At 44.2% G+C, this 18,336-nt stretch overlaps 1 protein-coding gene across 1 annotated transcript in view; it reads left to right on the top strand.

Moving 5' to 3' along the window:
• ABCC2 (ATP binding cassette subfamily C member 2) overlaps positions 1-18,336 on the top strand; it is a 69,183-nt gene that overhangs the window by 47,142 nt on the left and 3,705 nt on the right. The window contains exons 19-30 of the mRNA XM_030865320.2: positions 493-673; positions 5,694-5,814; positions 6,092-6,224; positions 6,914-7,133; positions 7,283-7,437; positions 9,080-9,235; positions 10,954-11,153; positions 12,642-12,768; positions 14,357-14,458; positions 14,900-15,043; positions 15,866-16,024; positions 17,462-17,628. Coding sequence (XP_030721180.2) covers positions 493-673; positions 5,694-5,814; positions 6,092-6,224; positions 6,914-7,133; positions 7,283-7,437; positions 9,080-9,235; positions 10,954-11,153; positions 12,642-12,768; positions 14,357-14,458; positions 14,900-15,043; positions 15,866-16,024; positions 17,462-17,628 — 1,865 coding nt within the window. The remainder of the gene's footprint in view (positions 1-492; positions 674-5,693; positions 5,815-6,091; positions 6,225-6,913; positions 7,134-7,282; positions 7,438-9,079; positions 9,236-10,953; positions 11,154-12,641; positions 12,769-14,356; positions 14,459-14,899; positions 15,044-15,865; positions 16,025-17,461; positions 17,629-18,336) is intronic.

The raw sequence follows: 18,336 nt of genomic DNA, 5'->3' as shown, positions 1-18,336 counted from the left end.
CAAGAATACAAGGGATGCCAAGTCTTCCACGCCAGGGAGGGCCTGGGCCAAAGACACAATTTCTTGCCCTATAATGATTCTAACATACTAAACTAATCTGGGCAGTTCTTGTTAGATCAGTTACCTGTTTAGTGAGGGGGGCAGTTAGTTTTGCATGCCTCAATTATACTGATAGCCCTTGATCTCAAGTGACGTCCCTAAGCCCAACTCTTGGCTACCAGGAAGCTGGAGGAAAACGTGTGTGGGGCAAACCTCATTGTCACTACAGGAAAATAACTGTGAATATATCCATGATGACAGGAGTCTCATCTTACACATGGGGTCAGGTTTTAGGATGAGGTGCTGGGAAGTAAAGAGGAAGTAAGAGATCAAGTGGTCAGGGCCACATTTTGAAGGAAAGCCCCACAGTGACTCTGTTTTTCCTTTTCCTTAGTAAGCTAAGGAACATGGTGGACACGGGGCAGTCAGCACAACTTACTGTTATTTTTACAGACTCGACTCTTGGTGACACACAGCATTCACTTTCTTCCCCAAGTGGATGAGATTGTGGTTTTGGGGAATGGCATCATCGTGGAGAAGGGATCCTACAGCACTCTGTTGGCCAAGAAAGGATTGTTTGCTAAGAATCTGAAGACATTCATAAAACAGACGGGTCCTAAAGACGAGCCCACAGGTACGTAAAGAGGATTGGAACAGGATAGAACTTGGGTAGGGAAGGGGTAGAAGTAGTAAACCACCACTATTTACCTCCTGAACTATTCAGTATCCAGTGAACTAAATTTGGAAATAAATTATCCAGAGATCCAATATCTGTCCCTTCTGTGTTTTGTGTCTCTGTAAAGAAACACAAACATAGAAACTTTACATCTCAGCCAAACTGGGGGATAATCCTGCTCATCTGGTCTCTGACATGCAATCAAAGGGCACTCTTTAGAGGATGACTGGAGATTTGGGGTGATTAGCCCTTGTGGAAGAGACACCAGTGGCACAAGGGGCCCCTTTTAGGGAATGCCCTGCTTCTATTGACTCAAGTCACATATTCCACCCCATCTACCCAAATTCATGAGAACCACTTCCTGGACAGCTTTGTAATACCTGGTCCTAATAATGTACTGCTAAATTGTTGATACGCCCTAACAAAGGGATTTGACGAATACACCAAAAGCCACTGGGTGTTCTGAACCAGAAAAAAAATCATGGCAGTTGCATAGTCTCACAGTGTGCCACAGGAATAGCCCCTACCCAATACCACTACCACTGGGGTCGCTGATCAGCCCCAGTCAGTAATGGAGCCCTGGTCTCTGGGGTCCTTCTCAAGAACCTGCCAGCAGTAGTCCTGTGCATGGTTCTGGGTATCTGCTTCAGGTAGCAATTATCAGCAGGAGGTCAGGACTGAGAAAGCAAGATCTGGAGGGTACAGGGGCATTCCGAAAGTCAATCAGAAGAGGCAGTAACTACACAACCTGCAAGTGGGATCACAGTCAGGCCTTGAGGTCAGGACATGTGATGGTTTAAAACCACAAGAGTCGGAAAGAAAAGCCTAAACCAAGAAGTCTGTAAGCATTGGTGGGACAGGGCGGGAACAAAGAATACGATGGTGTGGGCTATAGGGACTGGGACCCAGCCCAGGAAAGTGGGGCAGGGATTCCAGCAGAAAGGAAGGGGTCAGAGCTTTCTATCAGTCTTTATGTGCTCCAGGACAGGCCTGGAGAAAACAAAAAGTACCTGCTTGGGGACTGAAGATCTCCAGCAAAGGGTAGTGTCTGATGCTGGATACCCCTGAGTTACTGCTCAGTCAGCCACATCACCACAACCTGGACAGTTTTCTCCTAATTCTAAACTTCTTCTGATTTGATCTTCTGAGTTTCTAAGTTCTGTTTATAAACCCCCATGGGTAGACAGCCCCTTTGAAAAATCCTATCTTTTGTGTACAAAAGACAGTTTGCAAAACAGCTCATTAAACCCTTGCTCTGGGAAACATAGATAGGGCATTTCTGAGAAGTTGTATAAGCCCCACTGCCTGGCATGCTGTTGTGTCGGCTCTGGGGCTCAAGGTACAGACTACAAGATGGTAGAATAAAGGGAAGGTCAGGAGGGCAAAGGTTACCTGTATCAACATTGGCTCTGTGTATTTCTTAATTAGCTGCCATAACAAAACACTACAAATTGGGTGTCTTAAACAACAGAAATGTATTGTCTCACAGTTCTAGAGGCTAGAAGTCCAAAATCAAGGTGTCAGTAAGATTGGTTCCTTCTGAAGGCAGTAGGGAAGGATCTATTCCAGGTCTTTCTCCTAGCTTCTGGTGGTTTGCTGGCATTCGTTGGCATCCTTCATATCAATCTCTGCCTTCATCTTCACATGGTGTTATACCTTATGTGCATTAGTGTCCAAATTTCCCCTTTTTACAAGGACATCAGACATATTGGATCAGGGGCCCATGCTAATGGGCCTAATAGAAATGTTTTCTATTTGGTGAGAACTTTTCTTTAGATCCTTAGACATGGTTTCCTGTTGTTCTTTGAATATATTTATCATAGCTGATTTAAGTCTTTGGTAAGTCCAACATCTGTGCTTCCTTGAGTACAGTTTCTTTTGACTGCTTTTTTCCTGTGTACAGTCCCATACTTTCCTGATTCCTTGTATGTCTCATAATTTTTGTTGAAAACTGATCTTTTTCTTTTGAACATCTTTATTGGAGTATAATTGCTTTACAATGGTGTGTTAGTTTCTGCTTTATAACAAAGTGAATCAGCTATACATATACATATATCCCCGTATGTCCTCTCTTGTCACTCCCTCCCACTCTCCCTATCCCACCCCTCTAGGTGGTCACAAAGCACTGAGCTGATCTCCCTGTGCTATGTGGCTGCTTCTCACTAGCTATCTATTTTACATTTGGTAGTATATATAAGTCCATGCCACTCTCTCACTTCATCCCATCTTACCCTTCCCCCTCCCTGTGTCCTCAAGTCCATTCTCTACGTCTGTGTCTGTATTCCTGTCCTGCCCCTAGGTTCTTCACAGCCATTTTTTTCTTTTTTCTTTTAGATTCCATATATATGTGTTAGCATACGGTATTTATTTTTCTCTTTCTGACTTACTTCACTCTGTATGACAGACTCTAGGTCCATCCACCTCACTACAAATAACTCAATTTCGTTTCTTTTTATGGCTGAGTAATATTCCATTGTATATATGTGCCACATCTTCTTTATCCATTCATCTGTCGATGGACACTTAGGTTGCTTCCAAGTCCTGACTATTGTAAATAGAGCTGCAATGAACACTGTGGTACATGTCTCTTTTTGAATTATGGTTTTCTCAGGGTATATGCTCAGTAGTGGGATTGCTGTGTCATATGGTAGTTCTATTTTTAGTTTTTTAAGGAAACTCCATACTGTTCTCCATAGTGGTTGTATCAATTTACCTTCCCACCAACAGTGCAAGAGGGGTTCCCTTTTCTCCACACCCTCTCCAGCATTTATTGTTTGTAGATTTTTTGATGATGGCCATTCTGACTGGTGTGAGGTGATACCTCATTGTGATTTTGATTTGTATTTCTCTAATGATTAGAGATGTTGAGCATCCTTTCATGTGTTTGTTGGCAATCTGTATATCTTCTTTGGAGAAATGTCTATCTAGGTCTTCTGCCCATTTTTGGTTTGGGTTTTTTTTTTGATATTGAACTGCATGAGCTGCTTGTAAATGTTGGAAATTAATCTTCTGTCAGTTGCTTCGTTTGCAAATATTTTCTCCCATTCTGAGGGTTGTCTTTTCGTCTTGTTTATGGTTTCCTTTGTTGTTTAAAAACTTTTAAGTTTCATTAGGTCCCATTTGTTTATTTTTGTTTTTATTTCCATTTCTGTAGGAGGTGGGTCAAAAAGGATCTTGCTGTGATTTATGTCATAGAGTGTTTTGCCTATGTTTTCCTCTAAGAGTTTTATAGTGTCTGCCCTTACATTTAGGTCTTTAATCCATTTTGAGTTTTTGTGTGTGGTGGTAGAGAGTGTTCTAATTTCATTCTTTTATGCGTAGCTGTCCAGTTTTCTCAGCACCACTTATTGAAGAGGTTGTCTTTTCTCCATTGTATATTCTTCCCTCCTTTATCAAAAATAAGGTGACCATATGTGCATGGGTTTATCTCTGGGCTTTCTATCAGGTTCCATTGATCTATATTTCTGTTTTTGTGCCGGTACCATACTGTCTTGATTACTGAAAACCGGTCATTTTAAATAGCATAACAATTCTGGAAATATGATCTCTCTCCCCTCCATCCTCAACCAGGGTTTGCTTTTGTTGTTCCTCCTGTTTAGTTTCCTGAACTGATTCTCTTAAGTCTTTCTTTGTCTCATGTGGCCATAGAAGTCCCTGCTTGGTTGGCTTAGTGGTCAGATAACAATTGGATAGAGATTTCCTCAAGTGCCTGAACTGATACGTCACTCAGCCTTTGCTGAGGGGCTCTGTGGGGATGGGGGGTGGGGGTGGACATGTCTGTTTAACATGCCAGCAGGCAGTTTATAGTTCTGCCTCAGCCTTTTTTCCCTGCTTGCACAGAGTCTGAAGGTAAGCCAGAGGTAAGAGAATAGGACATTCTCAAGTCTTTCTTGGGTTGGCATGTGTGCAACCCTACACATGTGTATGACATTCTCGATTGCCAGGAATATATTGAAGATATCAAAGCTCCCTATGGATATCTTATTCCCCAGGGTTTTTTTCCTCTTAAGTTCTTGGTCAGTTTCTCCTTTGCTCCAACTGTTATCACTGCCTCAGGCAGCTGTGATGTTAAACAACTACTGCTGCTTGTTAGAGCCAACTCCAAGTCAGGTTCTATAAAGACAAGCTCTGTGAATGGAGTTTTCCAGGGAACTGCCAGACAGGTCAAATAATGACACTTCTCCAGAAGTAAGGTTTTGAGCATGTTCTGAACCCAGTCTGTTCCTTCCAGCAGCTGCTAGGCTGGTGATTTTCATGGTTACAATGAATGTGTGGCTGTTGGTTTTCTAGGCTACAGCAGATCTAAGGAGAGGGGAATAGGAATAGGGTAAATTAAACTATTACAAAACTTACTTTTCTTTCTGAGATTTAGCCATTTTTCTTAAATAAATGCTCCCTGGATTGTGGCAAGCCTTTGGTTAATTTCAAAGTTACGGAAAATTTGATTTTGACATTTTTTGGCTAGTATGCTCACTGCTTTTACAGAGGTACCAATTTCTGGAGGTCATAACTCTACCATTTTCACAGACCAAGCTGTTTTACCTTTTATTATCAGGATATGTTTTTTAAAACGCTTTAAATTAATAAAATTTCTCAAATTATTTGAATTTCAAGCAGAACATTTTAAATTTACACTCACCTTTTTAGACATTTCTGGGGATTATGACTCTTCTGTTTGTCTACTGTAATCCTTAAAAGTTCTTTCCTGCTCCAAAGGAACTTACAAGCTTCTGGGAATATTCTTCTCCTTTTTGACCGTTTCTCTTCCAGTGGAATATTAACTCACCTCTCCTTTATCCTGGTATTTTTCAATGAGATGTCCTAATAAACAGTATTTCTGGAGTAAAAGATTCCAACCTGTGTGTACATCTGGGATCTCTTATTAAGACCAAGAAGATCAGAAAAGACTTTTCTTCTTGTTCATAGGGCTATGATAGCTCTATGCAGCAATCTCCCTAACCTTTGATGTGTCTCCTAGTCAATGAGGACAGTGAAGAAGATGACTATGGGCTGATGCCCAGTGTGGAGGAAATCCCTGAAGATGTGGCCTCCTTGTCCATGAAAAGAGAGAACAGTCTTCATCGAACATTTAGTTGCAGGTTGGTCATATATTCAGCTGGCATCCCCCATCACTTCCATAGTTCCACCTGATCATTCTCTTTTTCTCTGTGGACTTTTTCTGAGTGTCCACATGGACGCTCCCAGCTCTTCTTTTGTTTCTGTGCATGTGGAGGAGGGTTGGGGTGGTGTTTCCCCCATGACCATCTGCTCTGAAATGCACTTTGATGTGAGCAGAGCTACTGTGACACCTGCTTGCAAGAAGACCCTTGGCATGCATCTACATGCTCAGGAAAGCTTCCCCTCTCAATCTCTCAGTTCTAGGTCCAGTAGCAGGCGTCTGAAGCCCTTAAAAGACTTGAAAACTCGGAATGTGAATATCCTGAAGGAGGAGGAAGAACCAGTGAAAGGGCAAAAACTAATTAAGAAGGAATTCATACAAACTGGAAAGGTAAACACCACAGTAAAAAGTACCATTAGAGGTGATATAAGGCTTGGGATTTGAACATTTTTAAGTTTGATGACTTGAATACATATCTACAGAGGGATATGTCTTGTGTGCTTTGCCAGTCTTTAAATTTATCATTGAAATGTTAGCAGAGGCTCTGGGCTTTTTATCAAATTGTATTTCCATGAAGAATGACATGTTCCCTGTGAATATCCTCATACTACACTTCATGAGGGTTTGATTCCATTCTGATATGTGGTAAAAACAAAAATGCTTTGAGATGCAATTCTGGGAGCCAGAGAACACCAATATATCAAGCTCATAGCACACAATTCAAATTAATAAAACTTAAAACCAAGTTCTTAAATTTAAGATCTTAACTTAAACATTAATAAAACAAATTCCAAGGTCTGTGGTATAGCCTTATCTGTCCCGCTTTGTTTTTATATCTTTTCCTCTTAATTGCATCTAGAAGCTCATTAATAATCTGATGGTTATTTACCCTGCATTATATTTCAGCATTGATTATTATCATCCTGGCCCAGTACAGAAATGTGATCACAGACTACCAAATTTTGCCACCGGCTCTCCACTTTCCAAAGGACTGTACTCCCCCTATGATTGGTATTCTAGGTAATTCCTCACCAAAAGCCGCTAGGAACTCTACTAATGTTGAGGTGGGGGCTTTGCAGGTGAAGTTCTCCATCTACCTGAAATACCTACAAGCAATAGGATGGTGTTCGATATTCTTCATTATCTTTGGGTTTGTGCTCCATTCCGTGTCTTTTATTGGATCGAACCTCTGGCTCAGTGCTTGGACCCGTGACTCTAAAACCTTCAATAGCACCAACTATCCAGCCTCTCAGAGGGACCTGAGAGTTGGTGTCTATGGAGCTCTGGGATTAGCACAAGGTATGTGTGACGGCTACGGCAGCCATCTCTGAGACGCTCTGTCAGGTCCATGTCCTTTGCCTGGACTCATGACAAATTTGCCATTATGTCCTGCACAAGTCTTCAGGGATCCCTGTGCATGGTGCTGACTAAACTGGTTCCATTTCCAGGTATATTTGTGCTCATAGCAAATCTCTGGAGTGTCTATGGTTCCGTCCACGCAGCAAGCATTCTTCACAAGCAGCTGCTGAACAATATCCTTCGAGTACCCATGAGTTTTTTTGACACAACACCCACTGGCCGGATAGTGAACAGGTTTGCTGGCGTAAGTATCTCAAAGGTTGTAAGACGTGTTTATATGCTGAGGATCTTTTTATTTCTGACAGGGAAAGAATTCTCATGTGTCCCTAGGCAACACTGGGCAGTTCCAGTTTTTTGGTCCACTCAGCATGCAGATATTTCTTGAACACCTTGTGTGAGGTCCTAAGGATCCGGGGGTTACAGGGATGAACAACTCTTTCCCTTTAAGTAGCTCACCATCTAGTGAGGGGGACGGCCAAGGAAGTAAAGGATTATGATAGGATATAGGAAAACCAGTAACAACCATGTGTACAGTGGCATTCTTGGAGTACAAAAGAGTGACAGAGAAAAGAGATACCAGCTCAACCTGGGTGATTGAGGGTGGGAAATGTCAGAAAAGGAGGGACTTAACTCATAGAAGTTAGCCAGGGAGATGGTGGGGGTAGGGGATGGGTGAGTGGCAGAAGCAGGATGTGAAGGATTGTTCTGCAGAGGGAAAAACACAAGTAAAAGCACTATCACTAGTGTGACAGTGAATAAAAGAGATAGCAGGACAATGCTTTGCTTGGTTGCTGCCTCCATCCCTGAATCTCCCATCTTTGATACTTTAAAAATAAGTAAACAAGGTCTGGATTGTGGAATCCTATGATTTTAATGGGGTTCTCAATCGACTGAAGATTCTGGGACCCTTAGCATTCATTCATTCAACATATATTGAGTACCTTCTATGAGCCAAGGACTGTACTAGGCATTGGGATGCTCAGTAAATGCTAAGATCATATAGATGGCTCTCTTCCATGGGCCAGACCAAAGTCGTTGATTCTTAGTGAACATAAGGGGGAAATTTCAAGAACAGAGGAAACCAGACAATTCTGAATAATATTCAACTATCACCAACAGAATTTTCAGTCTTCTGTTTGTAGAAGAGGGTGCACATTTTTAAAAAAATGTCTGAGGAGCTCTGAGCCCTTATTTGTTTGGTCTTGGAGCAGACACAGAAAGTCTAGCTCCCAGCCCACAGGCAGGTTCTGGGGACATGGTGACTGCTTCAAAAGTGGGCAGGCCCCCACTTGTCACCTTCCTGTGGAACGAAGATGGTGGGCATGATGTCACTGGAGACAACTTAAATGGGCTTTCTGCTCTTAAATAGAACCTAAAAAAGTACACAATTTTGGATGGGGAGATTTCTCACAGGAATTTTGCAAATGTTGCACACTCTTTTCCACTGTTGTTATATATATATATATAATTTTCCGGAAAAAACACAGAGATCTTACTGTGAGTTACTTAGGCAACAGTCATATTTTGCTAACTGCTTCTGCATGAAAAAGGAAACTGTCATTAATTATACAGTATGTTTTGCGGAGGAGGTGGCTCAGACCATAAAGGAGAATTATACCTAGGGTCCTCTGGAGCTGATGACTGAGCCCTTAAGAGGAGATCAAGGAGGGGGTGGAGGAAGGAAAGATGGAGAATCTGTGCCAGGTAAGGGTCAAAATTAATCTGCATAGAACTAATAGCTGGTGAGGATTTCTTTTTTTCTTTCAACCCTGGACATATAGTTATTTGCATTCTGATGTGACTGAGCAAATTTGCTGCTGGAACCGAGATGTAAAATGTCATAGGAATTCATTAGCACACCATCTCTCCTTCTTATGTGTCCCTAGGATATCTCCACGGTGGATGACACCCTCCCCATGTCTTTGCGCAGCTGGATTTTGTGCTTCCTGGGCATCATCAGCACCCTGGTCATGATCTGCCTGGCCACTCCAGTCTTCATCATCGTCATCATCCCTCTTGGCATCATTTATGTGTCTGTTCAGGTAGGTTTGGAAATGGCTAGGTTTCCTTCCTTCTCTACTCATAAAAGCCCAAGCTCCTTCCTGAGACTCTTCTCTTGTGTTTATTGCTAGTCACTCTCCCCTCTCCAGCATCTTCGTCATTGAGCCAGATAATAACATACCAAGGAGCCCGTAGGCCACTTTCTGAAGCTGAAGTGTCAGCACTGATGGGTGGGTGGAAGTTCACGGTCAATCTCACCTTAACTTCTGCCCCACACCCCACAAGTGTAAGTGGGGCATATTTATGTTTGGATCCAAGACTACTTTGAGGTTGGCTCTGGACAAAGTCTTGAGGCTCTGTAAGACCCTTCACAACGGTAAGGTAATGCGTTGCTTCTAGAAGAGTTGTGCTAAGGCTGCTTCCTTGGTTGGCTTAGGATTATCTGCTTGGAGATGTCCCTCAGCAGGAGCCCGGTCTCTTTTCACCTCAGGGCAGTTCTCCTTTCACTGGGGTGTCTGTGGGTGGCTTAGGCTCAATTCCAGTGTGTTCTTGAGGACACAGCTTAAAAGCCAAGCCTCACAGAAAAACCAGAGCAAGTGTAAGGGGCTCCATGACCATGATAAAAACTGAGGAGGGGAGGGAAGCTGTGGAGAGAATTCTTGTTCCACCATTTACCTTTGGGATGAATTGATCACCTTGAGAAAACAATTCTGAAGCCCTTCAGTCAAGGGCAGACTTGTGGCCTGTGGTAAGTTGACACCACCTGGTGTTTGTGTTGAGTTCCTCAGGAACATCGTCGCCTTTGTCAGTAACAAACCAACAAATAAGAAGCAGGATCTGGGCTTCCCTGGTGGCGCAGTGGTTGAGAGTCTGCCTGCTGATGCAGGGGACACAGGTTCGTGCCCCGGTCCGGGAGGATCCCACGTGCCGTGCAGCGGCTGGGCCCGTGAGCTGTGGCCACTGGGCCTGTGCGTCTGGAGCCTGTGCCCCGCAGTGGGGGAGGCCACAGCAGAGAGAGGCCCGCGTAAAAAAAAAAAAAGAAGCAGGATCTTTGAGGAAATTTCCAGGTATAACATTTTGAATTTTGACTCAAATGCCCAGTTCTTCCCTAGTTTCAACAAATCCTCTTGGAATCTAGTAGCACCACTAACCCACCCCACTGAACCTCCTCCTTCGGCCTGCGCTATTACATCCAGTTCCAGTTCTTAGACCCTCAGCATTCCACACACCTCCAAACGATCTTTACCTTCACACACTGTCAAAGCACAATTTTGGTCACTTACCTGATTATTTAATTTTTATCAAAACCTTGGCATACCTTTCTTGGACCATTTACTGCCCATCTCCACTTTCCACACCCCTCGGTTCCCAGCAGCATTTATAAAATCTTTTAGAGACTGTTTTTCTAACCACTACAAAACTGTCATTTAGACAATATGTGCAGATTCTTGGGACCATACGGATTAGGCTGACAAAACTCCTTATGTGGTTTGAAAATTCCAACCTCTAGGGCTGAGTGAGGTGTGGTGTCCGCGCTTTCGTGCTCCTCTGTTCCCTCCAACCCCAGATCTTCCCAGCATCCTCTTCCTCTGAGCCTCTCTCATTTCTCCTCTAGTCAGAGATGAGACCAGAGCCGCTTCTCTGTTCAGATGTGAGCTGTGGCCTCAACGTAAAGAATACTGGGTCACGGCCATGAAGGAAGAGGTACAGTGTATGTGATATGATTGTATGACTGAGTCTTCACTTTTTTTGGGTCCAGATATTTTATGTGGCTACTTCCCGCCAGCTGAGACGACTGGACTCTGTCACCAGGTCCCCAATCTACTCTCACTTTAGTGAGACTGTGTCAGGTTTGTCTGTTATCCGTGCTTTTGAGCACCAGGAGCGATTTCTAAAGCACAATGAGATGGTGACGGACACCAACCAGAAATGTGTCTTTTCCTGGATTACCTCCAACAGGTGAGGCTGCCCCTGGATATCACCCAAATATGTGCTTCGGGGTTCTGCACTTTTGACATTAGCTGTGGGAGGGCAGGCATGGCCAGTGTTGTGAAATTCACTCTTGCCAAACACGCCTGTCATGTGAGTAGAGAGGAGAAAGCATGAGCTTTGGAGTCAGAGACTGGGGGTCCCTCTGTCTGCTCTGCCACTTACCAAGCGGGGTGAATTGTCTTGACCCCTCTCAGGAAAATCTCATTTTCTTTGTTTGTACGACGGCTGGAACACAACCTACCTCATAGGCTTATTGAGGGAGTCACATGACATCTGTGAGCATTTGATAACCCAGGTACTGTTCACGTGCTGGGTGAACTGGATATTCTCTGTTTGCTTCCCTGAGAATGGATGTGAGATTCTCCATAGGCAGGACACTCTTTGTAGGGTGGTGAAAGAAGCAGAGGTTGGAGGGAGGAAAGCTGGGAAATTTTAGGCAAAATCAATGATGACAGAAATGAAAAGCTCACATCCTGTGAGATGAATCCAAAAAGGGTGAGCAGTCTTGATTTCTCCAGCTTCATTAGACCCTGGCAAGAAGTCATGTGTCCTTGGAGGAGGAAGGTCTTTTTCAGGAAGTGGAAACTCTTGAGTGGCTTCTACACTGTCTTGTGGTGTGAAGGGCAGGCTAATGATGCTTAGTATTATCTGGAACATGGAGAGGTCAGAAATTTGATTGTAAAGATTTTTTATATCTTGGATACTTTCCAAGAAGGAAACAGGCATAAGAGTCAATTTTCTGTTGGACCCCCCCATTGTAAAATATGTATATTTATTTGTACATGTGCTAGAATTATTCAAATTTAGTTAAATACATTTTACTGGGAAAGTCAGTTTTCATAAATTATATCAATCTACACACTATTCAGTTCTCTACAAAGCCCAACATACCTCCCTGTCATCAGCTCACACCTAATTTCCCTCCACCTCCAGCTTCTTCTCTACCTTTTTAAAAATCACGAAATCAGACAGGGTACATTGAACCTTCCTGTGGTGATTTCTTTCTAACCTTACATTTGGATTCTTTATGCCATTGTTTCCCATGCCTAATCAAAAGAACTCACTTGGAACATTTGTTAAAATGCAGATTCCTAAAACCCATTCCCTGAATCTCCTGGGGAAGAGTCCAGGAATTTTTTGCATGAATTGTGTAATTTTAATAATTGCCACCAGATGATTCTTAAGATTTGGCAAGTTTGGGAGACATTGGACTATAGGATTCCCTTAGTTTAGCAAACTCTTCTAGTATCTTTTAAAATGCAATTTATTTTCTAAAATCCAATTTAAAAGACTTTAGGAACACATGGCATAGTCAAATTGAGACACCTCCTAAGAATGCAGCCCTACCAACTCAAACCCTCTGAGAACGTTCTAGGAACACCTAGGTTGCTGGGTAAGGTAAGGAAGTGGACACCTCTCAGTGACACCTCTTTCTCTGGTTCTGTTGCCCTCCAGGTGGCTTGCAATTCGTCTGGAGCTGATTGGGAACTTGATCGTCTTCTTTTCATCCTTGATGATGGTTATTTATAGAGATACCCTAAGTGGGGACACTGTGGGCTTTGTTCTGTCCAATGCACTCAGTGTGAGTCTGAAGGTTGGGAGTTTGGCTGAATTAATGCATTATTCTTAAATGGAGCCTCGGGTATACCGTGGAGTCTGTGCTCTTGATTCCTTTCTAGATCCAGAGGGACCAGGGGAGACTGAGGTTCAAACCCTAGCTCCATCTCTTACTAATTGTGTAACCCATGGACAGGCTCCTTTCCCTTTCTAAGTAGGTACCAGTGCCATCTGGGTAACTGGACATAAATTGTGTTGCCCTGGGTAGTTAAGGAAGCAATCTCAGATGATTATCTAATAGTTTCCTGTCTCTTTGCTTGATTATAATCAAAAGAGAAAATAAATGAGTTTCTATTATAATGCAGCAGTAACCAGAAACTCTTCTGAACAAATAACTTCTATGTTTATTTTGTTAAATCACAGAATAATTGGAGTTAATTTTAATAAAGAATATAGAGTCTAATAGAACTATATAATGCATCCCCTGTTTGACTAAGGGATAGCTATCAGACGTTATTTCCTACCACTCAGCCACTTTGCTACCACTGGCACTATGGTAAATGTTTAATGAATGATACTCATTTAATGAGTCATTTGGCCATCTTTTGTGGACTCTTTCTGAACTAATATACTGGGGATCTGCACAGTTACCAGCAGGCTCTATATGGTGCTATTTTCAGTTGGCGTTAATAAGGCCCAAGGTGATCATGGCGGGACACCCAAAAGGACTCTGTCATTTACCAGAATCACAGGGTTCCTTGTGCCACTGCCCTTTCATCTCCTCATTTCTAGGCTTATTAACCTAGGACAGATGGGGCAAAGAGTTGGAGAACTATTATACTGAACCAAAATAAAAACATTCAAATATCAACAATTCATATGGTCCAGGCTTCACCAAGTGGTTACTTGTAGTCCCCAGCCTCCTGTGCTCTCCCTCTCTCTAACCACCATGTGCTCTACAAAGATTCCCTGTGTGTATGTGCCAGGACTACATTGTTGCCTGAAAAAAGCTTGCATGTGAGCAGCTTGCCTGAGTAACCCATGGATTCCCTGGACTCTGGCCCAGATCATGACAATCATCTTCCTAGTGGTTAGATGTTACCTCTGTAATGGCAGGAAGGCACCTGGAGTTCATTGGGGTAACAGAGGACAGGGGTCCATGTGGATGTCCCACCTTGAGGGCTGGGTTCTCAATGGAGCTGTTGTTGAGAGTAGAGGTGGCAGCTATTTGGAAGGCCTTCTCCTACCCTGTGTCTTTCCTTATGCTTTCCCCATTGGTAGAATGCCACCCCTAACCCCTAAGGGCTTACAGGCAGGAGACCCACGGCCAGCCTCTCCAGCCTCAGCTTTGGCCCTAGGCCACTCCAAGCTAGTAGTGCCTTTCCTGTGAGCACCACACAGTTGAGCACTTAATTGTCCTCCCACCATTCAATGCACCAGCCTCATTTCCTCCCCCAAGAAGGTGTGGATTGTCTCTTATACTTCTCCTTGCTCTCTTGTAGAGCCCGGCATAGTGCTGGGTGCAGAGTAGGCACTAGATTGACCTTGTGGTTTAACTGGTTGGGTTGGTTTCTGAGCCTGAGATGATCCTTAGTCTTCCAGTTTTTCTGTAGATCACACAAACCCTGAACTGGCTAGTGAGGATGACGTCAGAAATAGAGACCAACATTGTGGCTGTTGAGCGAATAAATGAGTACATAAACGTGGAAAATGAGGTAAGGAGGAATCAGAGGAAGCCAGGGACAAGGCCAAAAAAAAAAAAAAAAGCCACCGCTTTGAGAATGCATCTTCACCTTATCTAGAGATTTCACATGGGGTCATAAAGGTTCTCTGGAAGTTTCCCTTGCTTTAACTGAAAGAACCTAATTTCTTGAAACCTAAAATAGGTAATGGTTTGGGAGAAGTCAGGTCTTGGGATGCACCAAGTTAAATGGTGGCTTCATTCTGGAGATGCACAGAACAGCCTCGTGGGATAGGGTTTCTTTAATTGAATAAGGTAGGACCCTTCTGGAAGTACCAGTCTAGTTCAGTCTATTCAATGCAGATGCTCACGGGTGGCTGGCACACTGCTACCCTGTTCTGTGACATGAGTCCTGTGGGGACTGTTGAGTGAGTTGTCACTGTGTAAAGCACTTTTCCTCCTGTCACCTTGCCAGGCACCATGGGTGACTGATAAGAGGCCTCCAGAAGGTTGGCCCAGCAAAGGGGAGATCCAGTTTAGCAACTACCAAGTACGGTATCGGCCTGAGCTGGATCTGGTACTGAAGGGGATCACTTGTGACATTAAGAGCACGGAGAAGGTAGGTGGAGCTGAAGAAAGGCCTGGGTGAGTCCTTGTGAACATAGAGGTGGAGAGCAGTGGACTCTGGGCTTTCATTAATCTGGTGGAAGTGAGAGGGTTGGGGCGCTTCCTCTGCCCTGGGGAGGTGTAGGGACACAGCGCCACCACCAGAGGGCAGGATATCCACACAGGATCAAACAGACTTAAGCCTGTAAGGGCTCTCTTGCTCAGCCCTCCCCTATCTCCCTGTCTGCTGACTGGGCTCATTTCCTGTAAGCGCCAAGGCTTGTAGAGGGGAAGTCAGGAGGAAGCACCGGCCTGGGGAAGGAATTGGTGGGAACAGCTGTGTGCAGGTTTGTCCCTGCAGAGAGAATGGCCTAGTTCTCCCTCTGGTCTGCAAAGTCCTGGTATGGTTTTCTTGTTCTCTGAGGACTTGGGGTCTGATGCAGGGCCAAAAATATGTCTGGGTACTGATGCTCAGGTCCAGGTCAGGGTCTGCTTCTCAGACCTGATGGCAGACCCAATCCTTCCCTTCTCCTCACTTTTAACAAGGATTTTTAAAAAATCTATAATTTCCAAGAATAACTGCAACAGATGTGTACATTTCCAGCAGTCAATGTAGTTCTCACCAAGCAACAAGTTAGGAGGTAGGATGGGAAAGCCATCCTTTACTGACATCCAGGTACATTTTCCCCCACCAAAACCAAAATCAGTTTAACATCTTAGAGATGAAGTAGCCAGTCACTGTCTTTTTCCACCTGTGATTATGAATGTCCCTGGCTAAATTGTTGCCCTCAATAATTACATGGTGAACTAACATGCCAAGGAACTGTATTTACAGATTGGCGTGGTGGGCAGGACAGGAGCTGGGAAATCATCCCTGACAAACAGCCTTTTCAGAATCCTAGAGGCTGCAGGAGGCCAGATCACCATTGATGGGGTAGATATTGCTTCCATTGGGCTCCACGACCTCCGAGAGAAACTGACCATCATCCCCCAGGTAAGCTGTAGGACGTACTCTGTCACATGCAGCTTGTTCTACAGGAAACATGTGCATCTTCTTCTTGATGTGTGTTCATCTGGTGGCGTCATTTCTGCTGTCTGCCTGGGATACCTAAGCTAGTTCCCTAAGACACATTGCTTCCAGAACTTACAAAAATAAATCTTACATTTTTTTGGTAATATGCTTGTGTGACTGTCAGTATCTAACCAGTAGGTGGCAGCAATACAGCAGGAGTCAAATGGAGCAGATGATTATTTAGCATTTCTATAGCCCATCAAGGTTCGCAGGACCTTTGCAATCAGCATTAGCAGTTTTGCTGCTGAAGCTTGAAACTATTAAGCTTTGTACTCCCCATTTGATATGGTTAAAAGACAGGGGAGGGAATTTGTGGCAATGTTTTGCCAATAAGCGGAATGGTTAGCGCATCAGCAAGAAAGTCTTCCCTGCAGCTTCCTCTCCAGACCCTTCCAAACAAGGACTGCCCTGGAGGCTCTCGGGGTATGTGGGTCCTCATCAGAACCTGTCCTCTGCTTGCTGCAGCCAAGTCTCTGGGGTGGCTTTGGTCTGTCTGGTGTTTGCTCCCTTTGTTACACTTTCACCAGCCTCTTCAAGAGCGTAAGAAATTCTTCTCTTGTAACTATATGACCCCTTCCCCTGCCTGCCCCTGATCCCTCCACCTCCAAACCATGAGTTTTCATTTGGGGATGTGGGATGTTCCTCTCATCTTTTTAAGGGATGCTAAGGCAAATTTGGAAATCCATAAATAAACTTCAGAATGAAAAACCAAACAAAACCAAGGACTCCTCTTAATGCTGTGTTTAGCTCCCCGTGTTTAGCTCCAAGCCTGCAGTGGGGAAATCTTGGAGAAGCTGGACCACTAACTAACCAGCTTTCCATCTCAGACCAGTCCTGCTCACTTTCTTGGCCACAAGGAATTACTGGTTCCTTTTCTTTTATAAAAAAAATTTTAAATATATATATATGTGTATATGTATACATATGTATATATATGTGTATATATATTAAAAGCCAGATGTTTATTAAAAATTTTTTTAAATTTTATTTTTGGCTGCATTGCTGCACGGGGGCTTTCTCTAATTGTGGTGAGCAGGACTACTCTTCGTTGCGGTGTGTGGGCTTCTCACTGCGGTGGCTTCTCTTGTTGCGGAGCACGGGCTCTAGGCGCGTGGGCTACGGTAGTTGGTGGCTCGCGGGCTCAGTAGTTGTGGCTCACGGGGTCTAGAGCGCAGGCTCAGTAGTTGTGGCACACGGGCTTAGTTGCTCCGCAGCATGTGGGATCTTCCCGGACCAGGGCTCGAACCCGTGTCCCCTGCATTGGCATGCAGATTCTTAACCACTGCACCACCAGGGAAGTCCCTACTTGTTCCTTTTCTGACATTAGCCCCAGTAACTCCCTTGTCCCTTGACTTGCAGGATCCCATCCTGTTCTCTGGGAGCCTGAGGATGAATCTAGACCCTTTCAACAACTACTCAGATGAGGAGATTTGGAAGGCCTTGGAGCTTGCTCACCTCAAATCTTTCGTGGACGGCCTGCAAGCTGGGTTGTCCTACGAAGTGACAGAGGGCGGTGACAACCTGAGGTAATGTTTCATAACCCACTTCCCCCACAGGCTGTGTAGGAAGCGAGGGGACCACTACTTTTGTTACTCATGCATGGTGGTGCCTGGCATCAAAGAATTTTCACTCTCCAGGTCTAATTCCTAATGCGTAAAACGAACTTGATGTGAAGATTAAAATAGATGTGAATGTGCTTGGAAACTCTTGAAAACCTTTGTCAGTAAACATACCCTCACAGGACATTACAAACATGAGCTTGCTGATCCCACCGTTGTGCGGGTTTTCAGCTGCAGTCTGCAATCAGGCTGAAAACAATCCCCATGCCTGGTCCAGCCCCAGAGAGTCTGATGTAATTGGTACGTGGCATTGCTGGAGATGGGAGTTCTAAAGGATCCCAGGGGTTGTTACAGGCACCTCAGTTTGAGAAGCCCTGATCTAAGGAGCACGTGGATGATGGAGATGTGCTGTCCGCAGGGTCCTTGGAACACCATAAACCAGCACAAAGACTCTTTTGGCTTCACAGTTCTTGTTACCTTTTCAAAGTGTTTCCTCATATGTTGACACTTCACATTTTCTGTCAGTTAACAAGTTGGCCTGGCATTTTCCCTACAACAACCTCTTTTCTCCCTCCACACACTGATGGTCAGCTCTCAGTCAAAGCTGGTGGCTCAGGGGCCGGCCTTGCTGCAGCGCTGGTGCCTTCAGAGTGGTGGGCAGGGCATGCAACATTA

Source organism: Globicephala melas, chromosome 16, assembly GCF_963455315.2.
Source record: "Globicephala melas chromosome 16, mGloMel1.2, whole genome shotgun sequence".
Taxonomy (NCBI): Eukaryota; Metazoa; Chordata; class Mammalia; order Artiodactyla; family Delphinidae; genus Globicephala; species Globicephala melas.
This window is presented reverse-complemented; position numbering and strand designations above follow the sequence as displayed.